The sequence below is a fragment of the Scyliorhinus torazame genome, chromosome 22 (assembly GCF_047496885.1).
Source record: "Scyliorhinus torazame isolate Kashiwa2021f chromosome 22, sScyTor2.1, whole genome shotgun sequence".
NCBI lineage: Eukaryota > Metazoa > Chordata > Chondrichthyes > Carcharhiniformes > Scyliorhinidae > Scyliorhinus > Scyliorhinus torazame.
Window position 1 is genome coordinate 105,251,653 of NC_092728.1, and position 21,281 is coordinate 105,272,933.

Here is a 21,281-nt window from a genome sequence, read left to right on the forward strand (position 1 = left end):
TTCGACCTGAGATGGGTTTGCTTGGTTGGAGATTAAAAATTGCAGTTAAGAGTTGGTGTTCCAATTTATTATTAGACATTGTTTAACGGGTTGTAAGCTATTTCTTGTATGATAAAGGTAGTTTAATCTTGTGTTAGTAATAAAGTTTGTTTTAACGTAATATTTCCCTGTTTGAGCGTGGAGTCACTCCTGGAGCGAGTTATCCTTTCCTCTCAGTCTTCCAAATTAAGAAAAGTATTGGGGTTTCTGTCTGGTATCCTAGCAACTGTTGGGGTCTGGTCCAGGATCATAATAGTGTGCAATTTACTGCCAAGTTTCCTATATTGCAGCAGTGACTTGCACTTCAAACATACTTCACTGCCTGTGAAGCACTTTGGGATGCCCTGAAGTCATGAACGGCAATATAGAAACGCTGGTCTTTTTCCTTCTGTTGGTTCAGCATCTCTTCCGACTGCATTAACTTGCTGTTCCATTGGGCTTCCCTAAATCTTTGGTATCCTTAAACCTAGGGAGGGATTTCTTGAAATGGGAGTGCAACAAATGCTCACTAGACTGAGTCCGAGGGTGAGGGAATAGTCCATTCAGGATAGATTGAGTTGACTGGTCTATATTTCCTGGAGTTTAGAAGAATAAGAGGTGATATAATTGAGACATTAAAGTTCTTAAGTGGCTTGGAAGGCTAAATGCTGGCTGTGGTGTCTAGAACGAAGGTTTACAATCTCTGAATAAGTGATCAGCCGTTTAGGACTACAGTGAGAAATTCCTTCACTCAGCATTGTGAATCTTTGGAATTCTCTACCCCAGTGAGTTACATAGAATTTACAGTGCAGAAGGAGGCCATTTGGCCCATCGAGTCTGCACCGGCTCTTGGAAAGAGCACCCTACCCAAGTCCACACCTCCACCCTATCCCCATAACCCAGTAACCCCACCCAGCACTAAGGGCAATTTTGGACACTAAGGGCAATTTAGCATGGCCAATCCACCTAACCTGCAATTCTTTGGACTGTGGGAGGAAACCGGAGCACCCGGAGGAAACACACGCAGACACGGGGAGAACATGCAGACTCCGCACAGACAGTGACCCAGCGGGGAATCGAACCTGTGACCCCGGAGCTGTGAAGCAATTGTGCTAACCACCATGCTACCATGCTACCCGAGCTGTGGGTGCTCAGTTATTGAGCATATTCAATACAGAGGTTGATAGATTTTTGGTTACTAAGAGAATTGAGAGGGTGGCATGGTGATGCAGTGGTTAGCACTGTTGCCTCACGGCACCGAGGACCCGGGTTCGAACCCGGCCCCTGGTCATTGTGTGGAGTTTGCACATTCTCCTCGTATCTGTGTGGGTCTCACCCCCACAACCCAAAGATGTGCAGGGTAGGTGAATTGGCCACGCTAAATTGCCCCTTAATTGGGGGGAAAAAAGAATTGGGTACTCTAAATCTTAAAAAAAAAACTAAGAGAATTGATGAAAATGGGGTTACTGTGGGAAAATAGTTAAACTTACTGTGATTTTATTGAATGTTACTTGAAAGGCTGAATGGCCTTTTTCTGCTCCTATTTTGTTTTTACAAAGCAGCTGAAAAGATACTTGTTTTCAACAGTCCTAAAAGGCAGTTGCATTTTATTAGTTATTTAGAAAACAGACGTTAATCTGTTAATGCAAGTGGATACATCATTTTTTAAAAAATAAAACCGGTTTATTTGACATCTTTTTTTTTCTGTAGGATTGAAGCAGTTACTGGCACTGGGCAGGTTGGGGCTGTGATCCGGCTGCGCCAATTCCTGGAGGTAAAACCTCTTGTTCTTTGTGTGATTAGCTTCTTCGATCCAAAATCCAAGTGGTTTTTGGATATCCTAAACTTATCTCTATTCAGGATGTGTCACCAGATATGGATTCTCTGAGTGAGCTTGCCAGAATAGGGTAGTAAAGTGTCCAAACCTGCTTCACTGGTGCAGTATCAAACAAAACTGGAAGGGGGAAGGGGTGAAGGTTTACAAAGTTTGCTTCCTGGGCAATGTTCCCGTACCAGCCTCCCCGAACAGGCGCCGGAATGTGGCAACTCGGGGCTTTTCACAGTAACTTAATTTGAAGTCTACTTGTGACAATAAGCGATTTTCATTTCATTTTCATTTCATGTTATATCCTCGCAAGCCACTTGGCGAACAACAGCACTGGGCCCATGTTTACTCAGTCTAACTTTTAACAACGGAGTGATAATTTACAAACCTATATCTCCTAACTCAACCACATCATACTGTCACTAAGTATCTCTTTATATGTGCTCAATACCCGAACAGACGCCGGACTGGGGGATTTTCACAGTGACTTCATTGCAGTGTTAATGTAAGCCTTGTGACACTAAGAAAGATTATTTTTTTTTTTTAAATAATATTTTATTGAAAATTTTTGGTCAACCAACACAGTACATTGTGCATCCTTTACACAACATTGTAACAATACAGATAATAATGACCTTTTTTAATTTAAACAAAAACAACAACAAATAAATAAATATTAAATAACAAAAAAAAAAAAACTAGCCCTAATTGGCAACTGCCTTGTCTCAGGCCACCCCCCCCCCCATCCCCCCCCCCCCCCCCCCCCCCCCCCCCCCCAGGTCCTGGGCCGCTGCTGCTGCCTTCTTTGTTCTCCCCCATCTATCTTTCCGCAAGATATTCGACGAACGGTTGCCACCGCCTAGTAAACCCTTGAGCCGACCCCCTTAGGACGAACTTAATCCGCTCTAACTTTATGAACCCCGCCATATCATTTATCCAGGTCTCCACCCCCGGGGGCTTGGCTTCTTTCCACATTAGCAATATTCTGCGCCGGGCTACTAGGGACGCAAAGGCCAAAACATCGGCCTCTTTCGCCTCCTGCACTCCCGGCTCTTGTGCAACCCCAAATATAGCCAACCCCCAGCTTGGTTCGACCCGGACTCCTACTACTTTCGAAAGCACCTTTGTCACCCCCATCCAAAACCCCTGTAGTGCCGGGCATGACCAAAACATATGGGTATGATTCGCTGGGCTTCTCGAGCACCTCGCACACCTATCCTCCACCCCAAAAAATTTACTGAGCCGTGTTCCAGTCATATGTGCCCTGTGTAATACCTTAAACTGAATCAGGCTTAGCCTGGCGCACGAGGACGACGAGTTTACCCTGTTTAGGGCATCTGCCCACATCCCCTCCTCAATCTCCTCCCCTAGCTCTTCTTCCCATTTCCCTTTTAGTTCGTCCATCATAGTCTCCCCTTCGTCTCTCATTTCCCTATATATATCCGACACCTTACCGTCCCCCACCCATTTCTTTGAGATGACTCTGTCCTGCACCTCTTGTGTCGGGAGCTGCGGGAATTCCCTCACCTGTTGCCTCGCAAAAGCCCTCAATTGCATGTACCTGAATGCATTCCCTTGGGGCAACCCATATTTCTCGGTCAGCGCTCCCAGACTCGCAAACTTCCCATCCACAAATAGATCTTTCAATTGCGTTATACCTGCTCTTTGCCACATTCCATATCCCCCATCCATTCCCCCCGGGGCAAACCTATGGTTGTTTCTTATCGGGGACCCCCCCAGTGCTCCGGTCTTTCCCCTATGTCGTCTCCACTGTCCCCAAATCTTCAGTGTAGCTACCACCACCGGACTCGTGGTATAGTTCCTTGGTGAGAACGGCAATGGGGCTGTCACCATAGCCTGCAGGCTGGTCCCCCTACAGGACGCCCTCTCTAATCTCTTCCACGCCGCTCCTTCCTCCTCTCCCATCCACTTACTCACCATTGAAATATTAGCGGCCCAATAATACTCACTTAGGCTCGGTAGTGCCAGCCCCCCCCTATCCCTACTACGCTGTAAGAATCCCTTCCTCACTCTCGGAGTCTTCCCGGCCCAAACAAAACCCATGATACTCTTTTCTATCCTTTTGAAAAAAGCCTTCGTGATCACCACCGGGAGACACTGAAACACAAAGAGGAATCTCGGGAGGACCACCATCTTAACCGCCTGCACCCTCCCTGCCATTGACAATGCTACCATATCCCATCTCTTGAAATCTTCCTCCATCTGTTCCACCAACCGCGTCAAATTTAGCCTGTGCAATGTGCCCCAATTCTTAGCTATCTGGATCCCTAGGTAACGAAAGTCTCTTGTTACCTTCCTCAACGGTAGGTCTTCTATTTCTCTACTCTGCTCCCCTGGATGCACCACAAACAGCTCACTCTTCCCCATGTTCAATTTATACCCTGAAAAATCCCCAAACTCCCCAAGTATCCGCATTATTTCTGGCATCCCCTCCGCTGGATCCGCCACATATAGTAGCAGATCATCCGCATATAAAGATACCCGGTGTTCTTCTCCTCCCCTAAGTATTCCCCTCCATCTCTTGGAACCTCTCAGCGCTATCGCCAGGGGCTCAATCGCCAGTGCAAACAGTAATGGGGACAGAGGACATCCCTGCCTTGTCCCTCTATGGAGCCGAAAATATGCCGATCCCCGTCCATTCGTGACCACACTCGCCACTGGGGCCCTATACAACAGCTGCACCCATCTAACATACCCCTCTCCGAACCCAAATCTCCTCAACACCTCCCACAGATAATCCCACTCCACTCTATCAAATGCTTTCTCGGCATCCATCGCCACTACTATCTCCGTTTCACCCTCTGGTGGGGCCATCATCATTACCCCTAACAACCTCCGTATGTTCGTGTTCAGCTGTCTCCCCTTCACAAACCCAGTTTGGTCCTCATGAACCACCCCTGGGACACATTCCTCTATTCTCATTGCCATTACCTTGGCCAGGACCTTGGCATCTACATTGAGGAGGGAGATTGGTCTGTAGGACCCGCATTGTAGCGGATCCTTTTCCTTCTTTAAAAGAAGCGATATCGTTGCTTCTGACATAGTCGGGGGCAGTTGTCCCCTTTCCTTTGCCTCGTTAAAGGTCCTCGTCAGTAGCGGGGCGAGCAAGTCCAAATATTTTCTGTAAAATTCAACTGGGAATCCGTCCGGTCCCGGGGCCTTTCCCGTCTGCATGTTCCTAATTCCTTTCACCACTTCTTCTACCGTGATCTGTGCTCCCAATCCCATCCTTTCCTGCTCTTCCACCTTGGGAATTTCCAGCCGATCCAAAAACTCCATCATTCTCTCCCTCCCATCCGGGGGTTGAGCTTCATACAATTTTTTATAAAATGTCTTGAACACTTCATTCACTCTCTCCGCTCCCCGCTCCGTCTCTCCATCTTCGTCTCTCACCCCCCCTATTTCCCTCGCTGCTCCCCTTTTCCTCAATTGGTGTGCCAGCAATCTGCTCGCCTTCTCTCCATATTCATACTGTACACCCTGCGCCTTCCTCCATTGTGCCTCTGCAGTGCCTGTAGTCAGCAAGTCAAATTCCACATGCAGCCTTTGCCTTTCCCTATACAGTCCCTCCTCCGGTGCTTCCGCATACTGTCTGTCCACCCTCAAAAGTTCTTGCAGCAACCGCTCCCGTTCCTTACTCTCCTGCTTCCCTTTATGTGTCCTTATTGATATCAGCTCCCCCCTAACCACCGCCTTCAACGCCTCCCAGACCACTCCCACCTGAACCTCCCCATTGTCATTGAGTTCCAAGTACTTTTCAATGCATCCCCTCACCCTTAAGCACACCCCCTCATCCGCCATTAGTCCCATGTCCATTCTCCAGGGTGGACGCCCTCTTGTTTCCTCCCCTATCTCCAAGTCTACCCAGTGTGGGGCATGATCTGAAATGGCTATAGCCGTATATTCCGTTCCCCCCACCCTCGGGATCAATGCCCTACCCAACACAAAAAAGTCTATGCGTGAATAGACTTTATGGACATAGGAGAAAAACGAGAACTCCTTACTCCTAGGTCTACTGAATCTCCACGGGTCCACCCCTCCCATCTGCTCCATAAAATCCTTAAGCACCTTGGCTGCTGCCGGCCTCCTACCAGTCCTGGACTTCGACCTATCCAGCCTTGGTTCCAACACCGTGTTGAAGTCTCCCCCCATTATCAGCTTTCCGGTCTCTAGGTCTGGGATGCGTCCTAGCATTCGCCTCATAAAATTGGCATCGTCCCAATTCGGGGCATACACGTTTACCAACACCACCATCTCTCCCCGTAATTTGCCACTCACCATCACGTATCTGCCCCCGTTATCCGCCACTATAGTCTTTGCCTCGAACATTACCCGCTTCCCCACTAATATAGCCACCCCCCTGTTTTTCGCATCCAGCCCCGAATGGAACACCTGCCCTACCCATCCTTTGCGCAACCTAACCTGATCTATCAGTTTCAGGTGCGTTTCCTGTAACATGACCACATCTGCTTTAAGTTTCTTAAGGTGTGCGAGTACTCGTGCCCTCTTTATCGGCCCGTTAAGCCCCCTCACGTTCCACGTGATCAGCCGAGTTGGGGGGCTTCCCACCCCCCCCCCCTTGCCGGTTAGCCATCATCTTTTTCCAGCTTCTCGCCCAGTTCCCACGCAGCTGTATTTCTCCCAGACGGTGCCCCCCCGCCCATCCTTTCCCGTACCCACTCCCCCCTTTCCCCAGCAGCAGCAACCCAGTAATTCCCCCCCCCCCCCCCCCCCCGCTAGCGTAATTACTCCCCCCATGTTGCTCCCAGAAGTCAGCAAACTCTGGCTGAACTTGGCTTCCCCCCGTGATCACGGCTCGCCCCGTGCGGCGCCCCCTCCTTCCTGCTTCTCTATTCCCGCCATAATTATCATAGCGCGGGAACCAAGCCCGCGCCTCTCCCTCGGCCCCGCCTCCCATGGCCAACGCCCCATCTCCTCTCCCTCCCCACCTCCCCCCATCACCACCTGTGGGAGAAAGAAAAGTTACCATACCGCAGGATTAATCATACAATCTCTCTTCGCCCCCCCCCCCCCACTCGTCCCACCACTTTGTCCAAACGTTCATTTTCGTAGTCCAATCATTCCAATTTTTCTTCTACAATAAAAGTCCACGCTTCATCCGCCGTCTCAAAGTAGTGGTGCCTCCCTTGATATGTGACCCACAGTCTTGCCGGTTGCAGCATTCCAAATTTTATCTTTTTTTTGTGAAGTACCGCTTTGGCCCGATTAAAGCTCGCCCTCCTTCTCGCCACCTCCGCACTCCAATCTTGATAGACGCGGATCACCGCGTTCTCCCATTTACTACACCGAGTTTTCTTCGCCCATCTAAGGACCATTTCTCTATCCTTAAAACGGAGAAATCTCACCACTATGGCTCTGGGAGCTTCTCCTGCTCTCGATCCTCGCACCATAACTCGGTATGCTCCCTCCACCTCCAACGGACCCGTCGGGGCCTCCACTCCCATTAACGAGTGCAGCATCGTGCTCACATATGCCCCGACGTCCGCCCCCTCCACACCTTCAGGAAGGCCAAGAATCCTCAAGTTGTTCCTCCTTGCGTTGTTTTCCAGTGCCTCCAACCTCTCCACAGATCGTTTCTGGTGTGCCTCCTGTATCTCCGACTTCACCACCAGGCCCTGTATATCGTTTTCATTCTCTGCTGCTTTCGCCTTCACGACCCGAAGCTCCTGCTCCTGGGTCTTTTGTTCCTCTTTCAGCCCTTCAATCGCCTGTAATATCGGGGCCAACAACTCTTTCTTCATTTCCTTTTTTATCTCCTCCACGCAGCGTTTCAAAAACTCTTGTTGTTCAGGGCCCCATATGAAACTGCCACCTTCCGACGCCATCTTGGTTTCTGCTTGCCTTCCTTGCCGTTGTTCCAAAGGATCCGCTGCAATCCGGCCACTTTCCTCTCCTTTTTCCATCCGTGTCCAGGGGGAACACCCTTCTGGTTTACCGCACGGTGTTTTCAGCCGTTAAAATTGCCGTTGGGGCTCCTATCAAGAGCCCAAAAGTCCGTTCCACCGGGAGCTGCCGAAACGTGCGACTTAGCTGGTCATCGCCGCACCCGGAAGTCACTAAGAAAGATTATTAAGTGAAACTCGTTAGCCCTGCTGCCTCACGGCGCCGAGGTCCCAGGTTCGACCCCGGCTCTGGGTCACTGTCCGAGTGGAGTTTGCACATTCTCCCCGTGTTTGCGTGGGTTTCGCCCCCACAACCTAAAAAGATGTGCAAAGTAGGTGGATTGAACACGCTAAATTGCCCCTTAATTGGAAAAAAAATGAATTGGGTACTCTAAATTTTTATTTTTTTTAAATTAAGTGAAACTCCAGTTGATGCCCTCCACCTGCATTTAGAATCATAGAATTTACAGTGCAGAAGGAGGCCATTCAGCCCATCATGTCTGCACTGGCCCTTGGAAAGAGCACCCCACCCAAGCCCACACCTCCACCCTATCCCCGGAGCCCAGTAACCCTAGCTAACACTAAGGGCAATTTAGCATGGCCAATCCACCTAACAGGCAACCGAAAGCACGGCTGCCAATGATGGAGCGATTACAGGAGGTGTTGGAAGTGGGAACCTTCAATCCCACAACATGCCGTTGAGCTTGACTCCACTCCCACAACATGCAGTTGTTGGGGCAGACAAATACCGAATCTTACACAATCAGAATTTTAACTGTCTGGAATGGGCTGGCAGATATTTATGGGACAGAGGTAAACCTTTGCAGTGAAGAAAGTCTTGCATTTATATTGCACTCTTCATGACTGCTGGACATATGCATTACAGCCACAGAAGTACTTTTTAAGTGTAGCCACTTAGTGTAATGCAGGAAACCTATTTGAGCAGGCTCCTACAAGCAACAGTGTGATCTTGTAATTATCACCAGGTAATCTGTTTGTGTGATGTTGATTGGTGGTGAAGTACAGCCCCCGGACACTGGGGAGAAATCTGCTACTGCTGTTCAAAATAATGTTATCAGATCTTTCATGTCCACTAAAGGGCAGTAAGGATACTCGATAAAATTTTTCATCTAGGGGTGGCACAGTGGTTAACACTGCTGCCTCACTGCGCTGAGGACCCGGGTTCGATCCCAGCCCTGGATCACTGTTCGTGTGGAGTTTGCACATTCTCCCCATGTCTGCATGGGACTCACCCCCACAACCCAAAGATGTGCAGGGTAGGTGGATTGGCCACGCTAGATTGCCCCTTAATTGGGGAAAAAATAATAATTAGGTACTCTAAATTTAAAAAACAAATTTCATCTGAAGGACAGCACTTCCAACAGTGCTGGTACTGAGGAAGCAGGCTATCTATCCCACACTCCTTTTTCAGATTCGGGCGATGAGGTTCAGGCTCATTTTTGAGGATAGATCTCACAAGACCATTTTTGCATTCTGCAAGGTCCGTAAACTCTCGCCTCTGGGACAACCCAGAAATCCTGCCCTCTGAGCCATCCGCCAGGCATAAGTCTATAAGCTAGAACAGTCTCCTTAATGAAAGTCATTCTCTTTTGTAGAGCTTCAGATCCTCTATTCTACATTAAGAATGACGAGGAGGACACGGGGATACTTTTGATGAGTGGCCTGATTTCATGTGTGGTTTGTGGGTTGAAGGAAGGCCTCTTGCTCCAATTATCTTCCTTGCTAAATATTCCACTCATTCCCATATCATTGTCTGTGATTTTTGCCCTCCACCAGCAATATTGTATTGGAGTGAAATGCTGCTCTGTTCAGTGCATGACATCAAATTTTTGTTAGCACTCCTGAGAAGCACCCGGGATGTTTCACTAAAATTAAGGCGCTATATAAATGCAAGGTGTTGACTGATCCTTCCAATCCCTGATGTGCATGATAACTTTGCCATTATAAATAACTAAGCTCTTTGTCCCCAATGACAGTGGGCATACGCTCACAAAATTTCTTGTCCGCTAATAACGTCATGTCCAACCTCCATGGTGGATGCTGGAAGGGACCTGACTCTAGTGCCAAATCAACACAGTGCGGGGCATGGTCTGAAATCACAACTGCTGAGTACTCCGCAGCCACCACAGAAGGGAGGAGAGACCTATCTACCACAAAAAAAATCGATCCGCAGGTATACCTGATGCACATGCGAGAAAAATTTAAAATCTTTGTCACCTGGGGGGCAAAAAGCACCAAGGATCTACCCTTGCCCCCACTCAACCCTCCCAATTTGCTCCATGAAAAACAACAAAGCTCTGGCCACCCCTGATGGAGTCCGAAATTTGGGGCTTGGACCAATCTAGACGAGTTCAAGACACCATATAGGTCCCCACCCAAAATAATGTGAATCTAAATCCGGAAGGGAGGCCAACAGATTATTACAAAAATTCATTTTGTCTCAGTTAGGGGCATAGATATTAACCAGAATCACCGGAATGCCCACCAGAGAACTACAGACAATAACATGTCTGCCACTGGGGTCGGCCAAGATCTCGGAGGCAGAAAACGGAACTCTTTTATTAATTAATATTGCTGCACCTCTGGCCCTACATTCAAAACCCAACTGACAGACTTGTCCTACCCACCACCCCTCCAGCAGCCTTGTCTGGTCCCTGACCCTCAAATGAGTCTCTTGAAAAAGCATCACATCGGAATTTAAACTCTTGAGCAAATACTCTCGACCTTTTCACTGGGTCATTTAACCCCTGACGTTCCAGGCAGCCAAACTAATTGGGGACTCCCCTCCCCCCAAATCCGGAGTCTGCCATTTCCACAAAAAGAGATTACCCAAAAGATACATCAAAGGTACAGCAACCAAGCCCACCCAAGATGACCGCCAAACCAAATCACCAGACTAAACAAAGAAAATTCTGCAGGAACCAACAGCAAACTACCCCCACCCCCTTCACCATCGCCCTCAAACACTACCACACCTAAATACACATGCAAGTAAAGGCAAGGCAAACGCAAAACTAAAATCTACTTCTAACAAACTTCAACTTAAACAAAACAAGTACTCTAAGCTTATCATCTAAATAACTATTGTAATGAGCTGCGGCCAACCTTTCCAAACTGCTCCTGTTAGCTAACTAAGGATTCTCACTCCACAGTATAAATATTTCCCACTTTCTCTGTGTTATAGCTTTGACAAATGGTTATCTGGACTCGAAACGTTAGCTCTTTTCTCTCCCCACAGATGCTGCCAGACCTGCTGAGATTTTCCAGCATTTTCTCTTTGGTTCCTGTTAGCTAACTCTTGGATTAGCAGGGTGGCTTCCAACTAGAGTTAAGAAACATGGTTACAAATAATAAAATACTACAATCTCACAAACCATTGCGTTCCCGACAAGGTGTTGTACATTATCAGAACAAACAGATCAGAACCCCACATAAAATAATCCACAAGCCCAAACTGAAGATTCAATCCCAACAAGAACAGGAAAATGCAAGAATAAACCTGAAACCCCAGCAATTCAGCATGCCCATCCCCAACACCTAAAAGAAACTCTTTTCATTTTCATTTCATTTCATCTCACCACGCCCGAACCTTGTTTCTTGACAAAGGAGTCCACCTCTCCCGGCGCATCAAATAAATAGTCCTTTCCATCGAAACTCTAAGCCAAGCCGGGCAAACTACATCGAACCAGACTGCACTTTTATACAGTGCGGACTTGGCTTTGTTGAACATAGCCCTCCTTCGCCAGCTCCGCTCCCACATCTTGGTATAACCTGATGGCGTGGCCCTCCTATTTGAAGTATCGACGCACCCTCACCAATCTCAGAATCCTCTTTTTCTCTTTGAAACTATGAAGCTTCGCTATTGCCGCACAAGAAACTCCTCGGGGCAAGCACTCTACCAGAGTATACAGTGGGCTCGATCCAACTCTGGAGCGGATATGAATCCACCCTCCCCCACCATCTTACCGAATATCTCTGCATTGGGCGTTGGGCCTTCCATCCCCTCTGGCAGCCACACAATTCCAATGTTTTGCCTCCTAGACCGATTCACTAGATCATTGACCTTGGCCTTCAACAACTTATTCACTTCGGCCGCCAAAGACATCTCCGCTTCCCGTCAGGCAGTCTGATCACTGTCTCGAATAGGCCACTTCCATATCCTTTATCTGGACTTTATCCATGGCTTTCACGACTTCATTGGTCTTCTCCAGGGCCACTCAGATGGGGGCCAGGGCCTCCTCCATTAATTTTCGGAGGTCCTCCAACACAACCTGCCAGTGTTTATAAAGTTCCTTCGCCAGGTACTAAAACCCTTGGCCCTTGGTAGAATGGCTGGAGCCCTGGAGGCTGTCTCCGCCATTTTCTCTGCTGACGAACCCGGAGAGGCCTCCGATTCCTCCTTCTGATGTCTGCCTTCTATCCCCTGACATTTCTGGGCATTTTACTGGTATAGGGTCCTTATCCTATTAACTATGTGGATTTTCGAAAAGAAAATGTCCCCGAAACTGAGAGAAAAGGGCAAAAAGTGCAGTACTCAAGCAGAAACCACCCTGTGCATCTTCTCCCTACATTAAACCATCCAAAGTCCTCGTAAGTAGCAAAGATGCATTTAAGGGAGAGCTAGATAAACATGAGGTAGAAAGACGAGCATCATGATCGGCGCAGGCTTGGAGGGCCGAAGGGCCTGTTCTTTGTTCTTAAAGGAAGAGAAGGATATGCTAATAGGATGAGATGAAGACGAACCTGAGGAGGTCCATGTGAAACATAAATATTGGCCTGGGCCAGTTAGGTCAAATGGCTTATTTCTATTCTGTAAAATACAGTCTACTGAACGGGGGAATGTCTGTTCTCCCTGTTCCCCAGCTGCACATTTCAAAGTTTAATGATGCTCTTACTTTTGTCTTTGCCTCATTGACCGGTTTTTCACAGCTTTTTTTTTTTTTAGAATTAAGGGGCAATTTAGCATGGCCAATCCACCAACACCATGTTTTTTTGGGTTGTGAGGATGAGACCCACACACATGGGGGGAGAATGTGCAAACTCCACACGGACAGTGACCCGGGGCTGGGATCAAACCCAGGTCTTCGGCGCCGTGAAGCAGCAGTGCTAACCACTGCACCGTCCTGGGGGTTTTCAGTTGCTTTTGTCAAACAGAGGCAGTTGCTTTACATTGGAATAAAGTTTGTGGGCAAATCATCCAAAACATTTATTTCCCCATCTTCCTGGTGACCAGTAACAGAAATGTTGCTTGCCAGCAGTCCTGGCTAAAGAACAGTGAGACCTTAAAGTGGCGAGGAGAGTAAATATAAACCAAATTACAACCAAGAAAATAGGACCGTTGAATCGACTTAGTATAATTTTGTAGCTGCTTCGCTTGGCTGTGCAAAAATTAAGTGCCTTCCTTTAAATTTATTTTAATTTTTATCTTTCTGTTCCAGAAATGCTTGAAGCAAAAAGATATTCCTCTACCAAAGGGTTACCTACATCCTGCATTCTGGAGATCATGAACAATCCAAAGGATACATTTCATTAAAAAGCCAAGGAAATCAGAGCTGCTCGAGTCAAAAACACTTTTTAATTAATATTATAGTAACATTAATGGGAATGTTGGATTCATTGGACCTTTATACCTCATTTTATTATTTGGCTATTCAAGCTTTGCACTCTGACCTTGGTGCTAATGATGTTTTCGTGCAGTGTTAAAGTAGTTGTGTAATTCACTGAACCATAGGAAATGGCTGGCTGGGTAATTGGGATGCTATGTATCAGCATTGACCTGTCATATTTTGGTTGTTGACTGTTTTTTTGTTTAGATATATTATAATGCTATATGGAACTGATCTTGTGACTATCATGACATGAAGGATTTGCTGTCCACTAATTATAAATTGCATCCATTGCAGTGTAAACAAAGGCCCAGCACAGAGTAGCTGTGTTGTACATAGTTCAACAGGTTGGAGGAAACCTTGTGGGGTGCTGTATGTTTAAACTTTGTGAAGAGATTATGGCATTTTGCGTGTGTCCATCTATTGCACATTAGTAATCTCATTAATGGACCAATGTGTGAACTGCAAAATAATTTGATTTTTTTAAAAGTGAAGGGTCTGTTTCATGTTGTCGATTTTTCTTTTGAAAGCAAGACTTAATTTTAAAGTCCGTTCCCCCCCCCCCCCCCCCCCCCCCCCCCGGTAGCTCAGCAATATGAATAGATGGGAGGAGTGCCTGATTTGATTTATTGTCACATGTACCGAAGTACAGTGAAAAGTATCTTTCTGCAGCAGAGGAATGTACACAGTACGTACCTAGTAGACACAGAATAATCAACAGGGAACATTGACAAATGGTACATCGACAAATAGTGATTGGTTACAGTGCGGAACAAGGGGCCAAACAAAGCAAATACATGAGCAAGAGCAGCATAGGGCATCGTGAATAGTGTTCTTACAGGGAACAGATCAGTCCGAGGGGGAGTCGTTGAGGAGTCTAGTAGCTGTGGGGAAGAAGCTGTTCCTATGTCTGGATGTGTGTCTCTTCAGACTTCTGTACCTTCTGCCTGATGAAAGGGTCTGGAAGAAGGCAATGCCTGGGTGGGAGGGGACTCTGATAATGCTGTCTGCCTTCCTGAGGCAGCGAGAGGTGTATACAGAATCAATGTGGGGGTGGCAAGTTTGTGTGATGCGTTGGGCTGAGTTCACCACAGTCTGCAGTTCCTTGCGTTATTGGACTGAGCAGTTGCCATACCAGACTGTGATGCAGCCGGATAGGATGCTCTCTATCGCATATCTCTAGATGTTTGTTAGAGTCGATGCAGACATGCCTGGGAATATGTTTCCATTTTCCACCAGTACCAACCCTCTTGTAAGGGGGTGACTCAGGAGTACTGAACAGCCTTTTGATGTTTCCACGCCCCCTCCACTGAACAACCATCCCTCCTTCCCCCATTGTCTTTTTAAGGTGAGGGAAAGTGCAGATCAGTGCCAACTCTAAACAGTAGAGCTGAAAATGGAAATATGTTTGTGAAGTTTTGCTGTGCTCCTTCACTGCTATAACATGTTGGGGCAACAGTTTGCATCTCACTGGGCCCTTTTTGAAAAAAAATGTTTCACACAATTTCGATGGAGGGGGGGCAGCATGGTGGCACAGTGGTTAGCACTGCTGCCTTAGGGCAGCACGCGGCGCAGTGGTTAGCATTGCTGCCTCACGGCGCTGAGGTCCCGGGTTTGAATCCCGGCCCTGGGTCATTGTCCGTGTGGAGTTTGAACATTCTCCCCGTGTCTGTGTGGGTCTCACCCCTACAACCCAAAGATGTGCAGGGTAGGCAGATTGGCCACGCTAAATTACCCCTTAATTGGGAAAAAAAGAAGTACTCTTTTTAAAAAAAACAAAACATTTTTTTATTAAAATAAAAAAAATAAGAATATATGGAGGAACATTCATCTGGCCCAATATTCTGGTGTTTATGCTCCAGGTGGGCCTTCTCCCTTTTCTCTTTCCTTCATCTGCCCCAACCAAACTATCTGTCTGTTCCTTTCTCCCTCATGCAAATTAAATACACTTCGAATCACCTTTGACAGAAATCACTGCCAAGACTGAACCTCTCAATTACATAGCATTTATAGCACAGAAACAATCTATTTGTCCCTTAAATAATACTGTGGATGCTGGAATCTGAAACGAGAACAGAGAATGCTGCAAAAACTCAGCAGGTCTGGCAGCAGCTGTAGGGAGAGAGAACCTTTCTTCAGATCTCTGCTAAGAGCCATGCAGAGTTGAAATGTTAACTCTGTTTTCTCTCCTTACAGATGCTCGTAGACCTGCTGAGTTTTCCAGCATTCTCTGTCCTTGTGTCTATTTGGCCCAGCAGGTCCATGCTGGTATTGATGCATTTTACAAGCTCCCTCCCACTCTATTACACCTAATCCAATCACCATAAAACTTCTATCCCTTTCTCTCTTGTTTTTATCCAGCTTCCCCCTTAATGCATCTATAACCATTCCCTTCAACCACTCCCTGTGGTAGCAGGTCCAATATTCTCACCACTCTTGTCAAATAAATTTCTCCTCAATTCCTTTTGGATTGATAGCCCCATGTTCTGATTTCGTCCACAAGTGGAAATATTTTTTTTTTCGTTTACCCTCTCGTGGGCTCTCCATGAGTTTAAAGACCTCGAACAGGTCGCCTTTCTGATTTTATTTCTCTTCTGGTGAAAATGTGATTGAATATATTTTTATCTAAAACAAAATTGAAAATTTTAGATACCACATTTTTACTTTTTTATTTTTTTTCTAAAATAGAGATTAATTAGATTTACCGAGACTGAAGGTAGGTATGGGACATGAGTCTGATGAATTGCTGTATATGTAACTAGAAAATATTTATTTTTGTGACAAAATTCTCAAACTGTAATAGAATTCTATTTGTAGACGACTGTTGAAGAGGCTGTTGAAGGCTGCGAATGGAAACCTTGACCAAATTATAACGTGTTTCTTTTAAAGTGTTGCACTTGGTTATTGTGGGGTGGGAGAGCACAGCCTGTTGAAAAAGACATGCACACGTTTTGTGAACGGGCTGCTTGGACCCAACACTAGAAAATCAGGTGGAGTTATCGCTGACTTTGGGTAGCAACAGTGGCTGAGATTTTCATGGATGGGCCAATTCTCCACCAAGACTACCGGAGTGGTGACCTAAAGCAGGGAGGGAACACATTGGGTGAATAGCTGAGCATCACAAATGTAATCCCAAAGACCTCAAGAGGGAAAGTGATGAGGAATCCAGCAGAAATTCATGAACGCTTGATTCTCGGGCATAGGTGATCTCCGTTTATTGTGTGAAGAGCACCATTTGAAGTGCTTTTCTGTGAAGAATGTTTGTTTCTGCTGAATTCATGTAAACCTCCTTACATTTAATGGGGTGATTCTTTTTAAAGAACTGTTGGCTGTGCAGATCTTTATTGACTACACCAACGCACCTTGAATTCATTGTGTCAGCCTTCCCCAGTAAGCCGACCAAGGAGGGCCATGGTAACTTTAATGTAAGTTCAATCCCTGGATACAGCTAGGTCAGGAACGCACTCTACAATTGACCTCTGCCTTCCTGCGTGAGGGACAAGAGGTTTCCAGCCAATCACTACAGCTGTGTCAGTGCATGATGAATTACTCTGTTATCTGTTCATAGACATTTATGTGACCACCTTCATTTCATCATGTACAGAGTTCAATGTTGTATTTACTAAATTACATTAAACCATTTCTTTTAACGTGTTTGATTCCAAGATGTTTCAAGTCTGTCACTTTAAGCGGAATAAAACATTTGTAAAGTAACGCGTACGACATGTATTGTATGTACTCTGTTTTCCTTCATATCAAGGAATTGACTGGTTATGGCCCTACTCTCAGTTCTGTTAGAGCCAGAGTTGTGATTGAAACATTAGCATTTTGTATCAAGCGAGTCGCTTATCAATAATTCGCAAGTTACTATTCCATGACAGGATTCCTGGCATGTTTGATGCCGATTCTCCAGATTACTTGCCAATAGTGCAATGTGTTGCCAAGCTATAGAAGTTAGTTTCCAGGTTCAGTTCCTCATATCTTGCAAAGTTACCTGATCTGAGCCAGAGGGGTTCTAATACCCTCCCCTCATTGTCACCCTCCTAAAACATCATGTGTTTAAACAAACTGGTTAAGGTATTTGTAAATGAAGAAAATATTTATAGGTTATGAATAAATGTTATTACTGGTGAAATTTAATAGCAGAAGTACAAAAATGTGTATTCTTGAAGCTTTCATCTCTCACAACTTCTGAATTCCCAAAAGCAATGTCAATAAAGTACCTTTGCAGAAGCCAATTTGCATACTCCAAGCTCTCACAAACAACAGTGTGATGATGACCAGATCATTTGTTTTGATTGATAGTTATTGGCCAGGACACCAGGGAGAACTGCCCCACTTCATTGTAGTGGCCATGTGATCTTTATGTCCACCTTCAAGTGTGACATTATCATAAATGTAAGAACTGCAAGGGTTAATAAAATGTTTAATCAGCCACTAGAAGGAGCTAATTGTGCACGTAGATAAGACATTGATGCTAAGCCTTGTGGGGAGAAAAGTGAAGGAGCTAGCTAGAGTACAGACTGAAGGAAAGATAGTGTGTGAGTGAGAGCAGATCATGGTTAATGCAATAGTGCAGAGATTAGGAATAGATGAGAAGATTATATGTTAATTATCAACCGTGTATTATCTAGGAGTAAGTGTCGAATCCATTTAAGCAGTGTTAATAAATTTATAGCTTTGTTCAATTTAAAGCTATTTGTGGTCTTTGTGAACACTACACCAACCATCCTGAATTTAGCAACACAAAAAACACATCAAGGAAAGGTGAGCCCTCCATTTAATGTCTCATCCAAAAGGTGACACCTATCACTGCAGCACTCCATGAGTACTTTATTGCCACGTTGGTCTAGATTTGCTCTAGTCTCTGGAAACCATGACCATCTGACTTGAGTGAAGACTGCTACAGCTGGTATCAATGTACTGCTTGGTTACACGTAACCGCGTTCGAGAAGTTCCATCAGTAATGCCTCCGCCACATCCTCTGGGTTCCATGGTGGACTGTCAAATCTTGAAGCCAGATCCGCAAGCATTCAGGCAAAATGTCTGTAAAATCAACTTCGATGAACTGTGTCCAGATGACTAAAAACAGTGTTTCCCCCACCAGGTCTTGTTTTCTCAATTCTCAAATGGCCAGCAGATTCCTGAGAACCCCAACAACTGGAGGTTCCCCTCCAAGACACCCACCATCCCGACTTGGAAATAATTCGCCATTCCTTCACTGTCACTGTGTCAAAATCCTGGAACTCTGGGCGGCATGTGGCACAGTGGTTAGCAATGCTGCCTCCGGCGCTGAGGACCTGGGTTCGAATCCCGGCCCAGGGTCACTGTCCATGTGGAGTTTGCACATTCTCCTCGTATCTGTGTGGGTCTCACCCCCACAACCCAAAGATGTGCAGGTTAGGTGAATTGGCCACGTTAAATTGCCCCTTGGAAAAAAAAATAATTGGGTACTCAATTTATTTTTAAAAACTATCCGTAACACTTCATGTGGACGAAGTAAAAATCCTCCTGCAATGCTAATACAATTGCAAGATATATATAGTACGGTTGAAATTTTCTATATTTTGCATGGGAAAGTTGTATAAAATTATTGTGAGACCTTGGAACACTGGAATGTAAAGAAGGAAAACTCGGCAAAATCTTGTAGCTGCTACCTGCAACTCATGTTTGAGTCGAGCTGGGGGCGGCACGGCGGCACAGTGGTTAGCACTGCTGCCTCACGCGCCGAGGTCACAGGTTCGATCCTGGCTCTGGGTCACTGTGCATGAGGAGTTACATTCTCCCCGTGTTTGCGTGGGTTTCGCCCCCACAACCCAAAAGATGTGCAGGGTCGGTGGATTGGCCACGCTCAATTGCCCCTTAATTGGAAAAAATGAATTGGGTACTCAAGATTTTTTTTAAAGCATATTTTGAGTCAAGCTGGCAACTGGTTTGACTGCAGCCGCACTGAATATGTCCTTCCATTTGTGCAGGTTAGGTGAATTGGCCACGTTAAATTGTCCCTTGGAAAAAAAAATAATTGGGTACTCTAAAATTAATTAATAAAAAAAGAAAATCCTGGAACCCTCCCTAACAGCACAGTGGATGTACCTATGCGTCGGACTGCAACGGTACTAGAAGGCAACTCACCACCAGCTTCTGAAGAGCAACTAGGGATGGGCAATACATGCTGGCCTCACCACATCCCATAAACAAATTTTTAAAAAACATCCAAGGAAGGGTTAAGAAAATGCTTCAAAGACAAAGACGCTCTCCTTGAAATGTGGAGTCTACTCTTCCCAATGATCTTGAATGCACTGCTTTAAAAGGACACGTAAGCAGATTCACCCGTAACTTTAGAAAGGAAACTGCTAAATGCTTCAAAGGGGGAAAATTTGCAGGGCAATGGGGAAAGAGCAAGGGAGTGAGATTAAGAGGATAACTTTCAAAAATCCAGCATACACAATGGGCTGAAATGACATTCTTCTGTGCTGTATGATTCTATGACATGTTGTTTGTAGCCATCCTTTCTTCCATTGATGGCTACAATCATTTGGGGAATCTTTCTTGCTCTTGACTTATTTTTGGCAGGTTTCTAATCTCTGATTCCTGACGACGACGAAGTTAAGATCACCAACTATTGACAGTCGAACTGCTCTTTATTCCATGGCATTTTGTTTGAGATTATTGATCATTTTCCAGATTCTGATTTTCAACTTCCCAACATTAACTGGTAGTCAGAGTGTGAATGGTTTCGAGGGAGCAGAATTCTTAATAGGAGAACCTTTTGAGCCAATACTTAGGTCATGGATTTTATTTTAGGTAACCAAGCTGGGCAAGTGGTTGAAATATCAGTGGGGGGAGCATTTTGTAGACAGCGATCACAATTCTGTTAGGTTCAAGATTGTTATGGAAAAGACCAGAATGGCCTGAAATCAAAGTTTTAAACTGGGGAAGGCCTATTTTAATAAGATCTGATATGATTTGGCCCAAGTGGACTGGGGGAAGACACTTTTAGGTAAATCTGTTGATGGAACAGTGGAACACATTCAATAAGGAAAGAGGGAGAGTATAGGGCCAATATGTTCCAATAAAGAAAAAGAGTGGGACCAACAAATCCACTGAACCCCAGATATCAAGGGACATACAGCATTGGATAAAAAGAAAAAGGGAGGACGTCACGGTGGCACAGTGTTTAGCACTGCTGCCTCATGGCACTGAAGACCTGGTTCGATCCTGGCCGTGTGGAGACATTCTCCCCCTGTCTGTGGGTCCCACCCCCACAACTCAATATGTGCAGGTTCAGTGGATTGGCCACACTAAATTGTCCCTTAATTGGAAAAAAAAGTAATTGGGTACTTAAAACAAAAGTGAATCCATGTACAAATCTGCTTATTTGTTTATTTTGTACTGATAGGTACTTTTTCACTCAGTGCTGGGGATGTCGAACTTGCTGCCTCATGAAGCAAATAGCATTGATTCATTTTTTTAAAATAAATTCAAAGTACCCAATTAATTTTTTCCAATTAAGGGGCAATTTAGTGTGGCCAATCCACCTAGCCTACACATCTCTGGGCTATGGGGGCAAAACCCACGCAAACACAGGGAGAATGTGCAAACTCCACACGGACAGTGAACCAGGGCCGGGATTGAACCTGGGACCTTGGCGCCATGAGGCAGCAGGGCTAATCCACTGTGCCAACGTGCTGCCCTTGCATTGATTAATTTAAGGGGAAGCTAGATAAATACATGAGGGAGCAAGGAATATATGCTGCTATGTTTAGAGGAAGAGGGGTAGGAAGTGGAGGCTCGTCGGGAGCATAAGCAGCAGCCTAGACCTGGCAGCCATGCCTTATACTGCCTCGGCCCTAAGCTCTGGGATTCTCTCCTAAACCCTTCTGTCTG

The 21,281-nt window shown here is 45.8% G+C and overlaps 1 protein-coding gene across 1 annotated transcript in view; it reads left to right on the forward strand.

Moving 5' to 3' along the window:
• The window catches only part of gle1 (GLE1 RNA export mediator), a 59,867-nt gene extending 42,819 nt beyond the window's left edge, over positions 1-17,048 (forward strand). Inside the window, exons 15-16 of the mRNA XM_072488825.1 lie at positions 1,729-1,792; positions 13,227-17,048. Coding sequence (XP_072344926.1) covers positions 1,729-1,792; positions 13,227-13,295 — 133 coding nt within the window. The 3' untranslated portion in view covers positions 13,296-17,048. The remainder of the gene's footprint in view (positions 1-1,728; positions 1,793-13,226) is intronic.
• The last annotated feature ends 4,233 nt before the right edge of the window (positions 17,049-21,281 follow it).